Source organism: Cetorhinus maximus, chromosome 30, assembly GCF_964194155.1.
Source record: "Cetorhinus maximus chromosome 30, sCetMax3.hap1.1, whole genome shotgun sequence".
Taxonomy (NCBI): domain Eukaryota; kingdom Metazoa; phylum Chordata; class Chondrichthyes; order Lamniformes; family Cetorhinidae; genus Cetorhinus; species Cetorhinus maximus.
Genome location: NC_135908.1, coordinates 3778241 through 3801625, shown reverse-complemented (window position 1 = coordinate 3801625; position 23385 = coordinate 3778241). Strand labels below are relative to the sequence as shown.

The 23385-nt window shown below is 43.9% G+C and overlaps 1 protein-coding gene across 1 annotated transcript in view; it reads right to left on the bottom strand.

The window, feature by feature from the left end:
- Nucleotides 1–4981: 4981 nt before the first annotated feature.
- Nucleotides 4982–23385, bottom strand: part of cplx3a (complexin 3a) — a 31412-nt gene continuing 13008 nt past the window's right edge. The window contains exons 2-3 of the mRNA XM_078532202.1: nt 14248–14335; nt 4982–6234 (exon numbers count right to left, since the gene is read on the bottom strand). Of these exons, the coding sequence (XP_078388328.1) occupies nt 6010–6234; nt 14248–14335 (313 nt within the window). The 3' untranslated portion in view covers nt 4982–6009. The remainder of the gene's footprint in view (nt 6235–14247; nt 14336–23385) is intronic.

Below are 23385 nucleotides of genomic sequence, written 5' to 3'. Positions count from 1 at the left end.
ACCCCCCCCTCCCACCACTGCCCACCCCCCACCCCCACCCACTGCCCATTCCCTCACCACTGCCACTCCCCATCCCCACCACTGCCCACTCCCCCACCACTCCCCACCCCCACCACTGTCCACTACCCCCCCTCCCACCACTGCCCACTCCCCACCCCCACCACTGCCCACTCCCTCACCACTGCCCACTCCCCATCCCCAACACTGCCCACTCCCCACCCTCACCACTGCCCACTCCCCCACCACTCCCCACCCCCACCACTGCCCACTCCCCCACCACTGCCCACTCCCCCACTACTCCCCACCCCCACCACTGCCCACTCCCCCACCACTGCCCACTCCCCACCCCCACCACTGCCCACTCCCCACCCACCCAGGAAGCCTGCAAGCAACCCTGACAGAGTTTGCTTTTCGGGCTTCCCGGTTGACAAGACCCCTGCCCACCATCGGGCGAATACCAGTGACGGTGGGAAGAAGCACTTAAATAGGCATTCACTGCCGGCTTAAGAGCCTCAATTGGCTGCAGGGCAAGAAGGCCGATTATGAGCCTTCCCGGCCCGGACTTTACGGGGGGGCGGCAGAGGTGGGAAGATGGTGAGGTCCCCACCCGCCCGATTAACTGCGCCCCCCCGGCCACCAGACTTGCCTCGGCCGGAGGGTTTCAAACTCCGGCTGACATGCTTGAGATATTAGATATTTTGTCCATTAACACCATTTGTCTAAAAGCAAAGAAATAAGTTGGAATGCTGGAGAGATGTGAGAATCTGAAAGAGGAAAGCTGGCTTAACGTTTGGTGTGTGGAGAGCTCTGGTTTGCTCTGCTAAGTAAAGGAAGGACTTGCATTTAGATAGCGCCTTTCACAACGTCAGGGCGTCCCACAGTGCTGTACAGCCACACAGTACTTTTGAAGCATTGTCACTGACTATAAAGAGTTAGGGTCATCTCAGGCTTGGATTTGATTACCCCCCCCACCTCTAGGTCAAACAGTCATCATCAGGCTCAAACACCATGAGCAGGGTGATATATCCCGGAAGACCACTGGTTACATCAAGTCACTTCCCAGCAACTTTCAAGACAGGACTGGAGGCAGGCACCAGGCACAGCACTGGTTTTTCATGCAATGTGGGCATCACTGGCAAAGCCATTTGTTCCACATCTCCAATTACCCTTGAACTGAGTGGCTTACTAGGCCATTTCGGAGGGCAGTTAAGAGTTAACGACATTGTTACTGGCATGGAGTCACATATAGGCCAGACCAGGTGCGATTTCCACCCATAAAGGGTATTAGTGAACCAGAACCAGATGGTTTTTTTTAAATAATCAATAATAATTACCATGGTCATCATCACTGAGATTAGCTTTTTAATTCCAAATTTTATTAATTGAATTTAAATTCCACTAACTACCATAGTGGGATTTGAACCCATGGCCCCAGAGCATCAGCTGAGGCCACTAGATTATTAGTCCAGTGACATTACCACTATGCCACAGTCTCCCCCAAGCTATGGGCTGTTATGCTGGTGATGCAAACCAACAGCTCTCAAGTCATATCTGCATCTCTCATCTATCAGTGTCAGAAAGGAGCAAGGTCATAACAGTTGAATAATTTAAAACAACACTCCGCCATAATGATGAAACCCTTTAGCAGTGATTTCTGGCTGAATAGCACAAATTGAAGATAAGGACAGATTATAGTACACAATAAATCTCAAGAGCATAAATGAGACCACAAGACTTTCAGCCCAGCATCTCCAGTGACAAACGCTTTTCCCTCAACAACTTCCCATGAAAGCCTCACTTAACCAAGGCTTTGAATCCAGCTCCCGTTTCTCAGGAAAATCCACCAAAATGTTTAATTTATTGTTCCTGGGACGTGGGCATCACTGGCAAGGTCAGCATTTGTTGCCTGTCCCTCATTGCCCTTGAACTGAGTGGCTTGCTGGGCCATTTCAGAGTCAACCACATTGCTGTGGGTCTGCAGACATATGTAGGCCAGACCAGATAAGAACAGCAGATTTCCTCTTCCCTGAAGGGAGGTAATGAATCAGATGGGTTTTTTTCCCCACAGCATTCACCATTACCAAGACTAGCTTTCAACTCCAGATTTCATAATTGAATTTACATTCCACCAGCTGCTGTGATGGGATTTGAACCCATGTCCTCATAGGATTACCAGTCCAGTGACATTACTACTAGGCTACCATCTCCCTATGTATGCCCTCTGTTGTGTCGAATCCTGACCCCGACCTCTGCACCTTAACCTCTATTGTTTTTAATTTTCCCTTATTTTATTGGTAATACAGTTGTTGATGTTCCTCTTAAGCTTCAATTATGTCATTCTACACACTCACCTTTCCCGATCCATCTTTACTGCATCAAAATGCAGTGTCACCCCATCCACTTTCCACAGGACTTCAAAACAGTCTAATTCCTGAGCATCAGTCTTCCCTTCCTCATACAATCTATAGGCTTTTAAGATTTAGATATTTTAATAATGACATTTACTTTCCATAATGACCCTTTATTTTCCAGCAGAGCAAGAAAGCCCTTGATGGGAGAATCCTAAGTGGTGACTTGCACTATGTATTTTAACAAAAGTGTTAATTAGACAAGATGAGTAGCTATACGTGTCTCCCTAGGCTAGCTTCACAATCTGTGGGTCGGGACCCACAGGGGTTGCAAGATGAGATTTAGGTGTCACATGCACCTAGGCACCAATGGCTGCCATGGAGCTCAGAGAGATTTCTGTCGGCTGCCAGACCCCTTTAAATGCTTGCTATATTTTTCGTTGGTGGCTGTAGCCTAATACAATCTTTCTGAGATCCCAATTGCTGCTGCTGCAAAAAAAACGGCTCTGAGTAGATAGGTGTTTGATTCTCTTTTTGGAGAAACCCTGGGCAGGATTTTCCGGCCCCGTTAGTGGCACACGTTGTCACGGCCGGGATGGGAAAATCCCAGCCTCTGCCTTTTCGTCAACTCCCCACCACGCTCAACCCGTTCACCCCCTGCTCATCAAGAACAAGCCCCCACTCCTCACCTCCACTCAACACAACCTCCGCACCCCCCCCAGCTCAACAACTCGTATCCCCCACAAATTTTCACTCGGAGGTCGCAGGAAGTCTAAGATGTTAAAATGGAGTCACACCAGGAAAAAATTTGGGAAGCACCACCTCAAGCTCTACCCAACATTAAATCATCAAGGGCAGCTCCCAGCACTGCAAAGACTGTTCCCCAGCGCTGATTAAGGATTGGCTATCTCAGTATACTATCCCACTAGTTAAAAGCTTTTGTTATATAAGGAAGAAGGGAAGTGCAGTGCAGTACCCATGCTGCTTGACTCTTGGCTAATGTTTAAAGCAGCATTAATGTTGAGCAATTTCAGATCCACCACACTCTCAACTAAGCAGGCGCTGTAGGAAAAAGCAGTAAGGACTGAATGGAGCTGGAATAAAGTCTACGTTAAACAAACTAAAGAACTCTGTAAAGCGCCCGTCAATGGGGGCCACCACATATAGCCATGGATACCTTTATGTCTGTCTGCATTTCTTCGTATCACGACCAGCTTTCTGTACCCAATCTCTAGATTCAAACTGTGAAATAGCGAAAAGCAGAAGACAATTGTAGCTTCCAACTCACCAAGTCTTTTGCATGCATTGTAACTATGACGAAGTCAATGTTGACATGCAGTATCATAACTCAGCTATGTCAGTGTGATGGTTATATTATTGGATGAGTCACCCAGAGTAGTAGATTGATAATTCAGAGAAGCTGAGTTTAAATCTCACGAGGGTGACAACTTGAATTCAATTTCAAAGAAACCTGGAAAGATAATACCCTTTTTGTCAAAGCTTTTGTCAGTCACCACCAACCAGCGCATTCTCCATGGCAACAGCTCCACCAATCAGGCTCCACTTGCCAACAAATCAACACTCTCTTCTCATACAGTATAAATTGCTGTTCCCTTTACATTTGGTATCCTTGCGAATCGTCTTGATGAGTGCAAGATGAAAAGCTTTGACCAAAAAAGCCTTTTTTTCAGCAATGCTCAAGTTCTGTACTACCAAATGACTAAATGTAAAAATAGAAAGCTGGTATCAGTAAAATCCCACCTGGTTCAATAATATCCCTTGGGAGAGAAACCTGTCATCTTCATCAAGTCTGGCCTATTTCTGACTCTGCCTCCTACTGTGAAGTGGCCAAGGAAGCCACTCAGTTGCCGAGGGTCAGACAATAAATGCAGTACTGCTGAAAAAAGAGACAAGCTGGCAAAACTTTTCATCTTGCACTCATCAGGACAGATGCAAGAATGCCAAATTTCAAAGGGAGCAAAAGAACAGGGTGCTAATTGGTTGGCAAGTTGACTCTGACTGGTCAAAGCGTTGCCCTGGAGAATGCACCAGGGAACTATTGTCCCCCATACTTTTGTTTAATTCAAAAAAGGATCAATGCATGGACATGTTCCTTTTGCCTGCAGAGGACAGGTCTCTGCGTATGAATATATGTAGCTTCTAGCAAGGGTAAGTGAGCCACATTGCAAACCTGACTGATAATCTTAAATTGGTTGTTTCTTGTAATTCTTAGCACACTAGAGATAAGTCCTTGCAATGACGCCCGAAATGAATAATAATTTGAAGCAAACCATTTAATTGATTGGTTGTCAAATTTGGACATCTCGTAACATTTGGGGGGATGGTGGCACAATGGTAATACCAATGGGCTAGTAATCCAGAGACTCAGGCTAATATCCTGGGGATACAGGTTCAAACCCCACAGCTGGTGGTGATAAACTCAATTTAAAAAGTTTTTTAAAAAAATCTGGAATTGAAAGCTATTCTCAGTAATGGTAACCATGAAACTATCATCACTTGTCATAAAAACCCATCTTGTTCACTAATGTCCTTTAGGGAAGGAAATCTGCCATCCTTACCGGGTCTGGTCTGGCCTACGTATGACTCCAGACCACAGCAATGTGACTGACTCTTAACTGTCCTCTGAAATGGCCTAGCAAGCCACTCAGTTCAAGGGTAATTAGGGATGGGCAACAAATGTTGGCCTTGCCAGCGACACCCACATCCCATGAAAGAATAAAACAAAACCTCTGCATCATCTAATTGGAGCATCAACAATCTAACAAGCAATTGGATAGACAGCAAGATCTCCTATGTAAATGGGCAGAGTGGAAAGAATCCAATATCATTATTATTGTGATTTTCATTAATTAGCCTACAGTGCAAAACAACTAAGCAAATTAGGTAAAGTTGTTAGCCATGTGCCTACTATTCTCACAATGACCCCTTTCTGACACTGTCCCTGGGGCAATAGAGGGGAAACAACATCTGTCAACAAGGAGCTGTGTGCCATATTCAGGTACCCAAGCCTGTACCACACTCACTCTTACAAATTAATATATTGGAAGCAAAGGAAGCCAGAGCTCACGTTAGCATAAGTCAGAATTCTGTAAGATTCTGAAGGGGCTTGATAGGGTGGACGCTGAGAGGTTGTTTCCACTAGCCGGGGAATCTAAAACACCTAGGGACGCAGGATAAGGGGCTCATAATTTAGGACTGAGATGAGGAAAAATTTCTTCACTCAAAGGGCTGCGAATGTTTGGAATTCTCTACCCCAGAGGGTTGTGGGTGCTCCATCGTTGAATACATTTGAGGCTGGGATAGACAGATTTTTGGTCTCTCAGGGAATTAAGGGATAAGGGGGGCGGGCGGGAAAGTGGAGCTGAAACCCAAGATCGGTCATGATCATATTGAATAGCAGAGCAGGCTCAAGGGGCCCTGTGGTCTACTCCTGCTCCTATTTCTTATGTCCTTATGAATTACTTACTGCTGCGTAAATTGTACAGTCAAGGTTTTGCAAACTGCAGCTGATTTGTGTCTAAACAATTATTGCATTTTATTCACTGTGACTTTTTGTTTTTCAGGTCACTGTCTAATAGTCTGTAACTCTCAAGCTTTCCTTTGTCTCGCTGTAAATGTCGTGAAAATCAGTCCCTTTTGCTCACATGATGCAACATTTTTCTGCCGTTTGCTTGAAGTCTTCCAGGGTCGCTTGAGCCTTGTCTTTCAAGGTGTCAAGATCAAGGTTCTGAATGCTGGTCAGCTGCCCCAACACAGAGTCCTTTTCTGCTTCCTCTTCGTTATCCTCCTCAATCATTTTGGCCAACTCTTTGGGCAGTTCCACATCGCCACCAGCCAGTTGGATCTGATTCTCATCTAATTCACTCTGAGAAGAAAAATTCATCGAAATGTTCACTGCACTTTAAAGCGTGACTCACTAAGTTTCATTTGCTGGCTGTCACAGAATCCGCACCTCGGCTGATTTAATGCAGCCAATTCCTTATGTGCAAACATACATGATTACATATAAACAGCTGTAAGGAGAACAAGGAGCTAATTGTCTTGGTTATTAATAGACCAAATAAGACGCATTTGCCTTGACAGAGGATTGAATTCAGTAAATTACTATTCACATCAGTTCAACTTGACATTCAAGGTCAAATAACAAGGCTGAGATTGTTTCTGCTCTAGGTATTGGACTAACTTTTAATTAGTCTCTCAATCGCAGGATCCTGCATCCTCCCCCTTCACGCTACACCAGCTCGCGGCAGTACCCATGTAAATTCGAACCTTCAGCTCCTTCAATTGTTCTGAAACATTCTCAATGGGGGAAGGTTTATTCCCTCTCTCTGTTTTACTGGTAGGACTATGGTTGTTGTTCGTCTGACCTATCATCTCTCGTTCTTTCTCAGCTTCACCTATGTTGTCCTGATACACACTCCCTCTCCACTGCATCCTTGCGACTATGGAATCAGGGAAAGAAAGGAATTCAGAGGTGACCACAATTGGATGGATGGAGTTCTCGAAGGATTCCAGCGGTTCAGGGCATGTGTCCTTCCCCTCTCCAAATTAAAATTGCGCTGATTAGATTGGGGGGAAATCCCCCCCACTCCATCTTAATTGGTTTCCATCAGGCTGGAGGATGTTAAAATTGGGGCCAGCGTTCCATCTGAACTGGGAGTGTCTTGGATGCATGAGTCCAGGATCCTGGACCATTCATTTTAATTACATCGAAAAGGATTAACGATTTGAAGCAGTGAGCAGATGGGGATGCTGGCATTTCACTAGAGATAAAATCCCCAACCCCTGATCAGCTTAAATAAATATAGTCAGTGGGGGAAGTTCACAAGATGGCTGTTTAATTATGGAGCAGATACAAGGACAAATCCGGAGAGAAATGAAGAGGATCTTATGGAGCATAAAGAAAGCAATGTAATTTTTTAATAACTGCAATCTAATTAAGTCTATTTAAAATACTGAGTAATTATAAATAAACAAACTCAACTCATGATTGTGAGGCTCATGAGCTTTCTTCTATTCTTTCATGGGATGTGAGTGTCACTGGCATGGCCAGCATTTATTGCCCATCCCTAACTGGCCATTAGAAGGTGGTGGTGAGCCGCCTTCTTGAACCGTTGCAGTGCATCTGATGTGGGTACAGTCACAATGCTGTTAAACATGGGGTTCCAGGATTTTGACTCAGCGACAGGGAAGGAACAGCGATATAATACCCAGTCAGGATGGTGTGTGGCTTAGAAGTGAACTTGCAGGCGGGGTATTCCCACGTATCTGCTGCTCTTGTCCCGCTAGGTGATAGAGGTCTCGGGTTTGGAAAGTGCTATCCAAGGAGGCTTGGTGAGCTCCTGCAATGCATCTTCTATATGGTGCACACTGCTGGCACAGTGTGTCGGTGGTAGAGGGAGTGAAAGTTTAGGTTGGTGGATAAGGTGCTGATCAAGCGGGCTGGAAGGTGTCAGGCTTCTTGAGCGTTGTTGGAGCTGCACTCATCCAGGCAAGTGGAGAGTATTCTATCACACCCCTGACTTGTACCTCCTAGTTCCAATACCCTTCATCTCCATACACTATCTTCTAGTTATTTCATTATATGTTTGTATATTTCATGCAAATGATGTGATAACATGTTCTCAAAACTGAAATTAAATGTTTTGAAGATTCACTTGAGGAGGACATGCAACTTAAACATCCTGAGCTCCCAATGAGTGCCAGGCCATTGGGGAGAATGATCCCATCTTTCTCACCCAATTAGAAAAGCCTATAGTCCCCTAATCAACACATCCATACACCCACTCCTTACCCTCAGACCTATTCCAAATGTTGACCACTCTGTGGGAAGAGAAATTGATCCTAAATTTGCCTTTCACCAAGTGTGAATCTGTCTCCCTCATCCTACTCTCAGTTTGCATTGAAATAATATTCTGGATGCATCTTCTGCATTCTATTTACGATCTTACAACGTCCCCCCTCAGTTGCCTACATTAGGTTAATTCAAAAACCCACAGAGCAAGTGAGTGCATCATTAAACCTATCTTTTTAACCCTTTCATTCAATTAATGGAGCATAATTTGCTCCCCTTTCACACATGGAGCATAACTCAATTATGACTTCATTGCACACAAGCTTTCATGTCAGATTTCTTGCTGGATTTAAATCATATTAAAACTAATTATAACTAATATCCAATGGATTTTGTGTTCTTGCCGAGGTTATGGGGTCATACACCAAGCTGTAAAAAATAAAAAAGAACGAATTTGAATAAATACAGCACCTTTCACAATCTCAGGACATTCCCAAAAGGTTTACAACCGATGAAGTACTTTTGGAGTGTAGTCACTTTAATAATGTAGGAAATGCTGCAGTTAATTTGCACACAGAAAGCTCCCACAAACATCATTGAGATAATGAGCAGATGATTTGTTTTGATGGTGTTGGTTGAGGGATAAGGATTGGCCAGTACACGCACTGTAAAAGTCAATGCTACACCTGTGAGTGAAGGAGGAGCTGGAGTCCGAGCTGCAGATATTGTGCCATGTCAGGGAGGGGCAAAGTTACCTGGACACTTTGCTCCAGGAGCTGGTCACACCCCTCAGATAAGGTAATTCAAATTTGGTCTGTGATCAGGGACAAGAGGGTGTGACTGCAGGTGAAGCAGATATGGGGACCCAGGGAGGTAGCGCTCGAGGATCCTCGGCCCCTGCAATTGTCCAACAGTTACAAGGTTCTTGCAAGTTGTGTGGGAGAGAGTGGGGACTGCAGGGAGGATCAGTGAACTGACCATGGCGCCATGGTACAGGGAGCCATTCAAGTCGGGGAGGAAATAGGAATGTGGTAGTGGTAGGGGACAGTATAATTAAAGGGGTAGATACTGTTCTCTGCAGCCATGAGCGTGAGCCCCGAAGGCTGTGTTGTCTGCCCAGTGTCAGGGTTAAGGATATCTCCTCAGGACTGGAGAGGAACTTGGAGTGGGAGGGGAGGGATCCAGTTGTCGTCATCCATGTTGGTATCAATGACATTGATAGGACTAGGAAGGAGGTTCTGCTGAAAGAATTTGAACAGTTAGGAGCTAAATTAAAAAGCAGAACCTCCAGTAATAATCTCGGGATTACTACCTGCACCACAGGCAAACTGGCATAGGGTAAATAAAGTCAAGGGGTTAGATGCATGGCTCAAACATTGGTTCGGGAAGAACGGGTTTTGGTTCATGGGGCACTGGCACTAGCACTGGGATAGAAGGGAGCTGATCCGGTGGGATGGGCTTCACTTGGACCGTGCTGGGACCAGTGTCCTGGAGAATCGAATAACTAGGGCTGTAGAGAGGGTTTTAAACTAAATAGTGGAGGGGGTAAGGGGGTGGGGTTCTGGAGAGGGGATACGTAGGCCTGCAAAGCAAAAGGATATGGCAGCATTGCAGGGCAGCCCAGAGTGTGACAGGAAGAGACAGAGTGCAGAGTGTACAGATATAAAAAAACAGCAGCAAATAGGGTCAAAGGGGGAAAAAAATGACAAAAAGGTAAAATTAATGGCTCTTTACATAAATACACATAGTATTCAGAACAGAATAACTGAATTAATAGCAGAAATAGAGTTTAATGGGTATGATTGTATAACCATTATAGAAACATGCTTACAAGGAGGTCAAAGCTGGGAACTAAATATTCAGGGGTATGTGACTTTTTGAAAGGACAGGCAAGAAGGAAAGGGTGGTGGGGTAGCTTTGTTAGTACAAGGTGGAATAAGTATGTTAGCAAGAAATGATCTTGGATCGAAAGAGGTAGAATCCATATGGATGGAGGTAAGAAATAACAAGGGGAAGAAGACACTAGTGGGAGTAGTCTATAGGCCCCCTGACAGTAGCTATACTGTAGGATAGAGAATAAACCAGGAGATAATGAGGGCATGTAAAAAAGGCAGTACACTATCATGGGTGAATTTAATCTTGATGTAGATTGGGAAAATCAAATTGGCAGAGGTAGCCATGAACAAGAATTCATCGAGTATATTCGGGACAGTTTCCTCACACAATATATTGTGGATCCAACTAGGGATCAGGCTATTTTGGATCTGGTAATGTGTAATGAGGCAGGTTTAATAAATGGTCTCAGAGTAAAAGATCCCAAAAGTGACCATAACATGGTGGAATTTAGCATTCAGTTTGAGAGTGAGAAACTTGGGTCAGAAACAACTGTGTGAAGCTTAAATAAGGGTAATTACTAAGGAATGAGGGCAGAGTTAGCTGGAGTGGGCTGGGAAAGGAGTTTAACAGAAAAGATAGTTGATGAACAATGGCGGAATTTTAAGAAAGTAGTTCATGACTCTCAACAAAGATATACCCCAGTGAGGAAGAAGGTTTCTAGGAAGATGATAAACCAACCATGGTTAACCAAGGAAATTAAGGATAGTGTCAAATTGAAAGAAAAAACATACAATGTGGCAAAGATTAGTGGTAAGCCAGAGGATTGGGAAAGTTTCAAAAATCAACAAAAGATGACCAAAAATAAAAAAGAGGGAGAAAATAAACTTTGAGGGCAAACTAGCAAGTAATATAAAAATGGACAATAAGAGCTTCTTTAAATATATAAAAAGGAAGAGAGAGGCCAAAGTGAACATAGGCCCCTTAGAGAATGAAGCTGAGAAATAATAATGGGGAACCAGGAAATGGCAGAGGAGTTGAATAAATACTTTGCATCAGTCTTCACGGTAGAAGGCACTAACAGCATTCCAAAAATACTAAATAATCAAGGGGCAAAAGGTGGGGATGGGAGGAAATAAATAGAATAACTATCACTAGAGAAAAAGTAATAGGGAAACTAATGGCGCTAAAAGCCAATAAGTCCCCTGGACCTGATGGGTTGCATCCTAGGATATTAAAGGAAGTAGCTACAGAGATAGTGGCTGCACTGGTAGTAATCTTCCAAGAATCCTTAGATTCTGGAAAAGTCCCAGATGATTGGAAAACTGCCAATGTAACACCCTTATTCAAAAAGGGAGGGAGACAAAAAACAGGTAACTATAGGCCAGTTAGCTTAACATCTGTCATTGGGAAAACGTTAGAGTCTATTATAAAGGATGCAATAGCAGAGCATTTAGAAATACATAATCTAATCAAGCAGAGTCAACATGGCTTCATGAAGGGGAAATCATACCTGACAAATTTATTGGAATTCTTTGAGGAGGTAACAAGCAGGATAGATAAAGGGGAACCAATAGATGTAATATGTTTGGATTCCAAAAGGCGTTCGATAAGGTACCGCATATAAGGCTACTTAATAAGATAAGAGCCCATGGTGTTAGTATATTAGCATGGATAGAGGATTGGCTAACTAATGGAAAACAGAGAGTTGAGATAAGGGGGGCATTTTCGGGATGGCAACCTGTAACTAGTGGAGTGCCACAGGGATCAGCGCTGGGGCCTCAGTTGTGTACAATATATATTAATGACTTGGACAAGGGAGGTGAATGTACTATCGCCAAGTTTGTGGATGGCACAAAAATAGGTGGGAAGGCAAGTGGTGAGGATGACACAGGGAGCCTACAGAGAGATATAGACAGGTTAAGTGAGTGAGCAAAAACTTGGCAGATGGAATATAATGTGGGAAAAACATGAGGTTGTGCACTTTGGCAGGAAGAATAGAGGAGCTGAATATTATTTAAATGGAGAAAGACTGCAGAAAGCTGGAGCACAGAGGGATTTGGGGGTCCTCGTGCATGAATCACAAATAGCGAGCATACAAGTTCAACGGGTAATAGGGAAGGTAAATGGAATGTTGGCCTTTATTTCAAAGGGAATGGAGTATAAAAATAGGGAAGTCTTGCCAAAACTATAAAAGGCACTAGTTAGACCAAATCTAAAATACTGAGATCAGTTCTCGTCCCCTTAGTTAAGGAAAGATATACTGGAATTAGAGGCAGTTCAGAGAAGGTTCACTAGGTTGTTGACGGGTATGGTCGGATTTTCTTATGAGGAGAGGTTGGGTAGGTTGGGCCTGTACTCATTGGAGTTTAGAAGAATGAGAGGCGACCTTATTGAAATATATAAGATTCTTAGGGGGCTTGACAGGGCAGATGCTGAGAGGTTGTTTCCCCTTGTGGGAGAGTCTAGGACCACAGGGCATAAACTCAGAGTAAGGGGTCGCCCATTTAAAACAGAGATGAGGAGGAATTTCTTCTCTCAGAGGGTAGTCAATCTGTGGAATTCTTTACCGCAGAGGGCTGTAGAGGCTGGGTCATTAACTATATTCAAGGCTGAGATAGACAGGTTTTTAATCAGTAAGGGAATCAAGGGTTATGAGGAAAAGGCAGGAAAGTGGAGTTGAGGATTTATCAGATCAGCCATGATCTCATTGGATGGCGGAGCAGACTCGATTGGGTTGAATGGCCTACTTCTGCTCTTACATCTTATGACCTTATGGTTTTATGTGCCTTTAATTTATTACAACAATTACACTGATATCACAACAGCATCCTGGTGATATCATAAAATGGATTAATAGCCTCTGTGTCAACACTTTCAAAACACTTACACTGTGGTACACATTGTTTCTCCTCTCCTCATCTTTAAAGTGTTGACATCAATGTGTCGTGATCATAGTGCATGGTACCAGTAACTACTTTCATATGAAATTCTTTGCTACTTTAATAAGCGGTTCAATCTTGTTGTTTTGAATGTGTTAATTCTTGATTAAAATAATAAAAGAATCTCGTACAAACCTATTAGCGTGTTTGTTACCTTTTTCAACCAAGCAGACATGCCACCATATTTTACTTAAATTCATTTCTTCCTAGGTCTTAAAACTGATTATCCTTAACTGGATAACTAAACTCCACCTTCACATAAATCAGAAGGTAATCAGGTGTGGGCACATCAAGGGTTATGGGAAACAGAAGGAGAGTGGATGGGGCAAACATCAGATCAGCCAGGATATTATTGAATGGCTGAACAGGTTCAAGGGAACATAAGGCCTAATCATCTTATTTCTTACATTTTTATCTCTTTATGTTTATTATTAAATTAATACTATATTATAAGCATATTTGATCTAACAAAGTCTCCTTCTTACACCCTACATGGACATAAAGAAACCAAAGCATTGCCCGATTTACTGGGACATTCAATTCATTACTATTATGTACAATTCAGCCAATAAGCAATGTGTTTATACTGGGAGGGTGCAGGACCAAAGCAACACGAATGATCCCAACTATTAAGGGAATGGGCTATGAAGAAAGGTTAGGGTGGCACAAACAATGCAGCATGGAACGAAAAAAGTTAAGGAGGAACCTCGTCCATGTGTATGACATATTAAACAATGAGTCAAGATCAACACGTCGAGGTAAAACAGGGCAGAAGGACAAGGGGACAGCAGATAGAATCATTGGAAAGCTCATTTAAAATCGATTTCATCTGAAAAGAAATCCCCGAGGGTTCATAAGCATTTGGAATAACCTACCAGGTAAGGAAATGGAATCAAAGACAATGGGTGGGATTCAATATGGAGTTGAATGGTAAATTGGGATATTGGAGGAATGATTGAAGGGCTGAATGATCTTGAATGTTCCTTATCCATTGTCTCATGTTGTTATGAGGAAGTGCATTGCTCAACAAACCTAAAACAAAAATCCGTAAGTCCACCAAGAAGTCTAAAGAAAGGATTTGTGGGGTTATAGTTTCCAATTATCATATTTAATATTGACATTAAAAATGCACACAGGGAAATTTAGCATGAAGATATTAAGTACATGCATAACAATAGCGCCAGTCAGAATATATTACCCGTGGGGTAGAATAGTAACAGCAGTGACAGCACAATACGAATAAACACCAGAAAAATTGAACAAAATTATCTTATTGGCATTATTATCAATGTGAAGATAAATAGCCTACCTTTGGTAGCTTGTACTTGTCTCTCAAATGTGTTCTCAGTGTTGCTCGTTCTGCCTTTTTTTGAGCGAAATTGGCATCACGCTCCATTCTGTAATTAAATACATGTTTAGAGCCACTTGATATATATAGCAGATCCGACAGTTTAAAGATAGCGTGAGGAGGGTCTGATGTGCTGCTCTGATTTAATAAGTCAAACTGTGCCCTAAGATAGAATCCAGATTTACATCTGTCATGTAAGATCCAATCTAATACAAAGTATAATTTACAGCCCAGAGACAGGCTACTCTACCCAACAAATCCATCCTGGTCTCTATGTTCCACATGACCCTCTTCATCTCATCCCATTAACATGCCCTTTGACTCACAGAATCACAGAATTGTTATGGTGTAGGAGGAGGACATTCAGCCCATTGTGTCTGCACCAGCTCTCTAAGCATTTTAACTTAGTGCCAACCTCCTGCCTTTTCCCCGTAACCCTGCACATTGTTTCTGTTTAAGTAATCATCCAATACCTCCTTGAATGCCTCAATTGAAACTGCCTCCACCACACTTCCAGACAATGCATTCCAAACCCTAATTACTCGCTGTGTGAAAAAGTTTTTCCTCACCTCGCGTTTGCTTCTTTTGCAAAACACTTTAAAACTGTGCCCCCTTGTTCTCGATCCATTTACAAACAGGAAGTTTCTCTCTATCTACTCTGTCCAGACGCCTCATGATTTTGAAAACTTCTATCAAGTCTCCTCTTAGCCTTCTCCTCTCCAAGGAAAACAATCCCAACTTCTCCAATCTATCCTCAGAACTGTAGTGTCTCATCCCTGGAACGATTCTCGTAAACCTCTTCTGCACTCTCTCCAATGCATTCACATCCTTCCTATAGTGTGACATCCAGAACTGTACACAATACAGCTGAGGTTTAACCAGTGTCTTATATAAGTTCATCAAAACCTCCCTGCTCTTAGACTCTATGCCCGTATTAATGAAGCCTAGAATACTGTATGCTTTAAAAACAGCTCTCTCTACCTATCCTGTCACCCTTAATGACTTATGTACATGTACATAAGGATCTCTCTGCTCCTGCACACTCTTTAGAATAATATCCTTTATTTTACACTGCCTCTCCATGTTCTTTGTACCAAAGTGTATCACCTCACACTTCTCTGCATTGAACTTCATCTGCCACCTATCTGCCCACTCCACCAATGTGTCAATGCCCTTTTGCAGTTCTACACTGTCCTCCTCACGGTTTACAATTCTCCCAAGTTTTATGCCGTCTGCAAACTTTGAAATTGCCCCCTGCACACCAAGATCCAGATCATTTATATATATCAGTAAAAGGAAAGGTCCCAATACCAACCCCTGGGGAACTCCATGACAAACCTTCTTCCAGCCCAAAAAATACCCATTAACCATTACTCTCTGCTTCCTAACCATCAGCCAATTTTGTATCCACGTTGCTACTGTCCCTTTTATTCCATGACCTATAACTTTCCTCACACTTCTGTTGTGTGGCACTGTATCGTACGCCTTTTGGAAGTCCATATACACCACAGCAATAGCCTTGCCCTCATCAACCATCTCTGTTCCCTCTTCAAAAAACTCCAGCAAGTTAGTTAGACACAATTTTCCTTTAACAAATCCATTCTGACTCTTCCGAATCAATCCAAATTTGTCCATGTGACTGTTAATTCTATCCTGAATAATTGTTTCTAGAAGTTTCCCCACCACCAAGGTTAAACTGATTGGTCTGTAATTGCAGGGCAGATCTTTACAACCTTTTTTAAACAAGGGCGTAATGTTTGCAATTCTCCAGTCCTCCGGCACCTCCCCCGAATCCAGGGAACATTGAAAGATTATTGCCAGTACCTCTGCAATTTCCACTCTCACCTCCTTCCATATTCTTGGATACATCTCATCCGATCCCAGTGCCTTATTAACTTTAAGTACTGACAGCTTATCCAATACCTCCTCTTAATCAATTTTAAACCCTTCTAGTGACTGAGTTTCCTCCTCTGTCACCATGCCCTGGGCAGCATCTACCTCACAGGTAAAGACAGATGCAAAGTATTCATTTAACACCTCAGCCACGCCTCTTTCCTCTATGTGTAAATCCCCTTTTTGGTCCCTAATAGTCCCTAATCCTCCTTTTACCACCCTTTTACTACTGATGTGCTTAGAGAATGCTTTGGGATTTCCTTTTATGTTAGCTGCCAGTCCTTTTTCATAATCCCTTTTTGCTTCTTGTATTTGCTTTTTCACATCCCTCCTGAACCTTCTGTATTCAGCTTGGTTCTCAATTGTATTTGCTACCTCACACCTGTCGTAAGCACACTTTTTCTTCTTTAACTCCTTTGTCACCCAGGGAGCTCTGGATTTGTTTGTCCTACCCTTCCCTTTTGAGGGAACATGCCTTGACTGTGCCCAAGCCATCTGCTCTTTGAAGGTAGCCCATTGTTCAGCTACTGTTTTTCCCACCAACCTTTGGTCCCAGTCTATCCAGTCCAGCTCCGTTCTTGCCCCATCGAAGTCTGCTCTCCACCAGTTGATTATTCTTACTCTCAATTGACCAATATCCTTTTCCACCATCATCCTAAACCTTATGATACAATGATCACTGCCCCCTAAATGTTCCCCCATTGTCACTTGATCTACTTGGCCCACCTCATTCCCAAGAACCAGGTCTAGCAGTGCCTCCTTTCTTGTTGGACTGGACACATACTTCTGTAGGGAGTTCTCCTGAACACAACCCAGGGATGCTTGTCCCTCACTGCCCCTCACACTACCACTATCCCAGTCTATATACGGGTAATTAAAGTCCCCCATTTTCACTACTCTATGATGTTTACACCTCTCTGTAATTTCCTTGCAGGTTAGTTCCTCTTTATCCTTCCCACTAGCTGGTGGTCTATATCTTACACCGAGCAATGTAATTGCCCCCTTCTTATTCCTTAGCTCTAGCCAAATCGACTCTGTCCTTAAATCCTCTGACACACCCTCCTTCTCCAATACTGCAATACTCTCCTTAGCCAAAAACGCCACCCCTCCTTCTTTTTTCCCTTTCCTATCTTTTCTGAACACTTTGTAACTAGGAATATTTAACACCCAGATCTGCCCTTCCTTAAGCCAGGTCTCCGCTATCGCCACAACATCATAATCCCACAAGGAAATCTGTGCCTGTAACTCCCCAATTTTATTAACTATACTTCGTGCATTCACACACATGCAGTGTAACCCTGATTTAGGCTTCATTACTTGCTCCCTTACTCCGACTCCATCTATTAACTTACTATTCTCTATTTTAGTGCTATCTGCCTCTCCCAGCATTCCGTGTACCCTGGTGTTACTTTCTAATATTCTCTCCTGGTTCCCACACCCCTGCTGAGTTAGTTTAAACCCTCCCCAACAGCACTAGCAAAACAACTCGTGAGGAACTCAGTCCCAGCTCTGTTCAGATGCAACCCAACCGGTTGGTGCCATCTCCCCCAGAGCCAGTCCCAGTGTCCCAGGAATCTAAAGCCCTCCCTCCTGCATCATCTTCCCAGCCACACATTCACCTGCCTTATCTTCCTATTTCTGTGCTCACTTGCAAGTGGCACTGGGAATAATCCGGAGATTACTACTTTAGAGGTCCTGCTGGCTAATTTTATACCTAGCTCCCTAAATTCTGTTTGCAGGTCCACATCCCCCTTCCTACCTATGTCATTAGTACCAATGTGGACCACAACCTCTGGCTGTTCGCCCTCCCCCACAAGAATGTCCTGCAGCCTCTCTGTGACCAGGGAGGCAACAAACCATCCTGGAGTCACGTTGACAGCTGCAGAAACGCCTGTCTGCTCCCTTAACTAAAGAATCCCCCATCAGTATTGCCCTTCCACTCTTCTTCCTCCCCTTCTGTACAGCTGGGCCATCCATGGTGCCAGGGGCTTGGCTCTTGCTGAACTCCTCCAAGGATCCATCACCCTCGCCGATATCCGGAATGGAAAACTGGTTAGTGAGCGGAACATCTGGGGGCTCCTGTCTATTTCTCTTGGACTGTCTGGTGGACACCCATTTCCTTTCTGCCTGCTTGCCCCTAACTTGCGGTGTGACCACCTCTCTGAACATGCTAGCCGCGTAGCTCTCTGCCTCACGGATGCGCCTCAGTGACTCCAGACGCTGCTCAAGCTCTGAAACATGGAGCTCAACCTTGTGCAGCCGGTGACGCTTCCTGCACATGGGCTGGTCTGGGTCACGAGGAGTGTCCACGACTCCCCACATGCCACAGGATGGGCATTCCGCTTGGCTCAGCTGTCTTGCCATGCCTTAATCTTAAACTTCTAAATCACTTTTTTGCTTAAACTTTAGTTACTCTTACTTACTTTAACCTTACTCTTGTACTATTAACTCTAAACTGCAGATTAGTAGAAAGTAGAAATTCTTTGCCCTTACTCACAAATCAGCTACCTCTCCTGTGCCTATAAATTCTTACTTTCCCCGTGCTTGTTTAGAAATTTACATTTCTGTACTCGTGCTGCTTTCAATTCCCAACTGTCTCTCCACTCAGCTGTTTTATCTCCCGAACTCTCGCTGTTTTATCCCCTGAACTCTCGCTGTTTTATTCCCTGAACTCTCGCTGTTTTATCCCCTGAACTCACGCTGTTTAATCTCCTGAACTCTCACTGTTTTATCCCCTGAACTCTCATTGTTTTATCTCCTGAATTCACGCTGTTTTATCCCCTGAACTCTCGTTGTTTTATCTCCTGAACTCTCGCTGTTTTATCTCCTGAACTCTCGCTGTTTTATCTCCTGAACTCTTGCTGTTTTATCTCCTGAACTCTCGCAGTTTTATCCCCTGAACTCTCGTTGTTTTATCTCCTGAATTCACGCTGTTTTATCCCCTGAACTCTCGTAGTTTTATCTCCTGAACTCTCGCTGTTTTATCTCCTGAACTCTCGCTGTTTTATCTCCTGAACTCTCGCAGTTTTATCCCCTGAACTCTCGCTGTTTTATCTTCTTAACTCTCGCTGTTTTATCTCCTGAACTCTCGCAGTTTTATCCCCTGAACTCTCGCTGCTTTATCTTCTGAACTCTCACTGTTTTATCTCTTGAACTCTCACTGTTTTATCTCCCATTGTTTTATCCCCTGAACCCTCGCTGTTTTATCCAAGTTGAAAATTATTTTAGTTGGTCCTACTTAATAAACCTTACCAAAAAGTACAGTTCCTATTTTATTTTAAACCTTAGGAATAGAATAAACCTTAAACGCTTACAAGATACTCACCAGATACTCACCAAGCAGCGCTCTTTCTCCGACGAATCAAATTGCTTCTTTCCTGTGATGTCACAATTTGTATCTTCACTCTCTTTTCGAACTCAGTGCGGGCCAGTTCTGAGCAGCTGACAGGTACCGGGCAGTATTTATTCTCTCCTCACTCCGTGTATCTCCCTCAGGTCCACCTCTCCGACTGCTCTTCCTGAAGGTGACTCTTTTGTCCCTCCTGCGTTTATCTAACTCCTCCTTGAATTAATCTAAACTAGTTATCTCAACTGCCCAGTGTGTTAATGAGATCCACGTTCTCACCACTCTCTGGGTAAAGACATTTCTCTTGAATTCCTTATTGGATCCATTGGTCCTAATCCAATGGTTCTGACCTCTCTTTCAAGCGGATTTATCTTCTCCATATCTACCTTGTCAAAGCTTTTCATGATCTTGAAGACTTTGATTAGGTCACACCTCAGTCTCCTCTCATCTATAAAAAAGAACCCCAGCCTGATCAATCTTCCCTGACAGATGTAATCTCTCAGTTTTGTATCATTCTAATAAATCTTCTACGCACCTTTGCCAGTGCCTTTATCTGAACCATACTGGCGGGAGAAATGGGGCTGGGTTGTATTGCCGCAAATCAGGTGGACCACAACCCACCTGCACTCAAGCACAATATGGCGTGATGACACCGAATTGCCAATCCGACGTCATCCTGCCAGTCTCCAATAATAAGGAAGATGACCGGGCACCACAATCAGAAGCCCACCTGCCATTTTGAAACAAAAAACAATGAACAAGCTATTACGCTTGTTAAAGACCCTGTCGACTGCAATTTTTCGCTGCCCGCTCCATTTTTCGGTAGTCACATGGGGTAAAACGTTGGGAGCGATTTATGCCAGGCATCAGGAGGTGGCACAAGGGTGGATGAATAGGCCTGCAAATGGGATCATGGCTGCATGTAGCAGAAGAGTCTGCTGCTGAAGCTGGCAGTGTTTGGATTTTAGCAGATTTTATTTCTTCCCTGGTTTTAGGCTGACATAACAAATAAGGAGTGAGAGAGCAGGGGGTCTTTAAATGGGTGGCCATTAAAAGCAAAATGCTGTGGATGCTGGAAATATGAAACAAAAACAAAAATAGCTGGAAAAACTCAGCAGGTCTGACAGCATCTGCGGAGAGGAACACAGTTAATGTTTCAAGTCCGTATGACTCTTCATCAGACTCTTCATCTGATGTAGAGTCATACGGACTCGAAACGTTAACTGTGTTCCTCTCCGCAGATGCTGTCAGACCTGCTGCGTTTTTCCAGCTATTTTTGCTTTTTTTTGGCCATGACTGACTTCCAGTTCGCAGCCTAACCCCTCACCCTGGATGCCCAATTGGGCGCGGAACCCACTTTCCCAATGCCAACAGGCCAGCTTTCCCGACGGGCAGCCGCTAATTGGCCAGGCCACGCTTGAATCGCTGTGGTGAGATGGCAGGGGAGGGAGCAAGTGGACCGTGCATTTCCTGTCCCACCTCCCTCATCCTGTTGGAAACCATAAAATCCATCCCATCGTCTTCCACAGTCGGGAGAACCTGAGGGAAGTTGGGAATGGCAAGTGAAACTGACAGAAGAAAATTCCACGATGTGCTATTCTCAATGCTCTGTGTCAAGTTTCTTTGGACGGTGTTTAAATTAATTTATTAACTTATTTAGAATAAATGTGATACTGACGATGTTACAGATACAAAATAGTCCCACAGCAAAAAAGGAAAAAAAAAACAGGCATTGACCTGGATGCTGAAATTTACAACTACAATTACCTGGGGCAGAATCGTCCCAGATTTGCTCTAAGTGCAGTGGCCGGCGGATGTCCTCTACCCCCACTCTGTCCACAGGATGGGCAGAATCCACCCTGGGAGGCTTGGCAGCGGTGGTCAGTGCCAATGCCCTGCAAAGGAGGACAGTCACCCAGTGCCCCTACAGGATAAATGGTCTCATCTGTTCCGCCAGCGTAACTCACTCTTCTCATCACTCTCAACTCACACTCAAATCCATCACATCCACAGGGATCTCACGCCTCAAGGGACAACACCACTAACTCTCACACACACCCTCACATCTCCATCACGATCATATCCTGTCAAGCTCATGTCCTCATCCTGCTCATGCTCACCACACAAACATTCCACGCAGTGCCATGTGTCCTGGTCACACTCTCACCATCTGTTTTCATTCAGGAGAAGCCTGCTCACATCAGCAGGGAGAGGCCCCAAGCCAAGGGTTGTGTGGCCCACATTAGGCCCTTCACTCACTTTGAGGAGTGTGCCATTGCGCTGACTGGAGAGGATGTGGACCGTGCCTGCGGTGACAGTGAGGTTGGCAATGGACACCCTCTTAAGGATCCTGCACCACATCATCCCTCTCTCAATGCACCACTTAGTCCCTCCCCCTTCCTGAATCCTCAGACACCCTTACTTCTTCCTCCAGCCTTAGTCCTTCCCCCCCTCCAATAAAAAAAATCAGCACATGGACATAGAATTGCTATCGATATGCAAGTCCTGTACGTCCTTCGCAAAGGTGAAAGTGTCCTTCACTGTGTGTGTGGAAAACTTGGTCAAAACCAGTTGTAACCAGTTCACTCAACCATTTGGCCAATTAATGCTGTGCAGAACCGGTCATAGATAAGATAGGCCGTAAAGGGACATCACTTATCTGTGTCTTGGGCAGCGCATACGTACATGGTGCAGCAAGCCATGAGGATGAAACCTGTCCATATACATCACACGGTAGCCTCACCTCTTCCTCCAAGCTTTACTCCTTCCCTCTTCCCGGCTCCTTCCTCCATCCTTACTTCTTCCTCCACCTTTACTCCCTCCACTCCCCACACTCCTTCCACCCCCTGGACTCCTTCCCTTACACCTTACAGGACTCTGCTGTGTGGAACCCCATGTGCAATCATTGGTACATTTTTAAAAATGGTCATTTTCTTTGAACATTTCTTTTTACCAGCTATAACAATATTTAAAATGGGGGAAGAAAGGAGGGTTGGCTGACAATCAAACATCATCCAATTTTTTGCTTCCCAAGCGGCGAGGGAAGGATGTATGTGTTGGCCGACGAATGGCAAGAGCGTGGGGGCAAGTCATGTGATGAAACCTCCACGAATACATATAATCACAGTTGGCAACCCTACTCCCCGTGGGAAACATTTAAGGAGTACCTTAGAGTCAAGGCCAAATTAACTGCTAAACATCACAACCGTACTTCAGGCAGAATTGATACAGGAGATTTGCTAGTATCTCAAATACCAAATCTCAAAGTGCAAAAGTCTGTAAAAACACAACTGATGAAGAAGTATTGGAAAGAGAAAATCACTTAATATTTTGAAAGCAACGCTAGTTCCAGTGAGTGATGCTGGAGACATTAACCTGTGTTTTTTCTCCCTTGCAGAAGCTGATTGACCTGCTGCTAATGTGATGTTTGAAGGTCAAGTTTGTTGCAATTGCCAACTTGTTATCTCAATCAATATGCCAGTTCTGGCCTTCGTCGGGAGACAGTACTAATGAAGTGTTCCCCGAGTTTACATTCCAAGTTATTTTCACCGCTGAATCGATGAGCTTTAACTCGTGATTTAGAAAGATAGTGGATTGAATTGAAACGATTCCCTCTGTGATTCAGGAGGCAGAATTGTTGGCTGGTTTCAACGATAATTTTCTTGGCCTGAAGAGATCAGAGTGAACTGAAAGACCAACTGAATGTGGAGATTCAATCGGACATAATCCAACTGCACCATACTCAGTATTGTTCAATTTTGTTCATATCTGACTAAATTATACATTCCAAGGCTACTGTTAAAATACGCTTATACTTTTGATGCAATGCTTCATTGCCTACCCATTAGTAAGTTCAATTT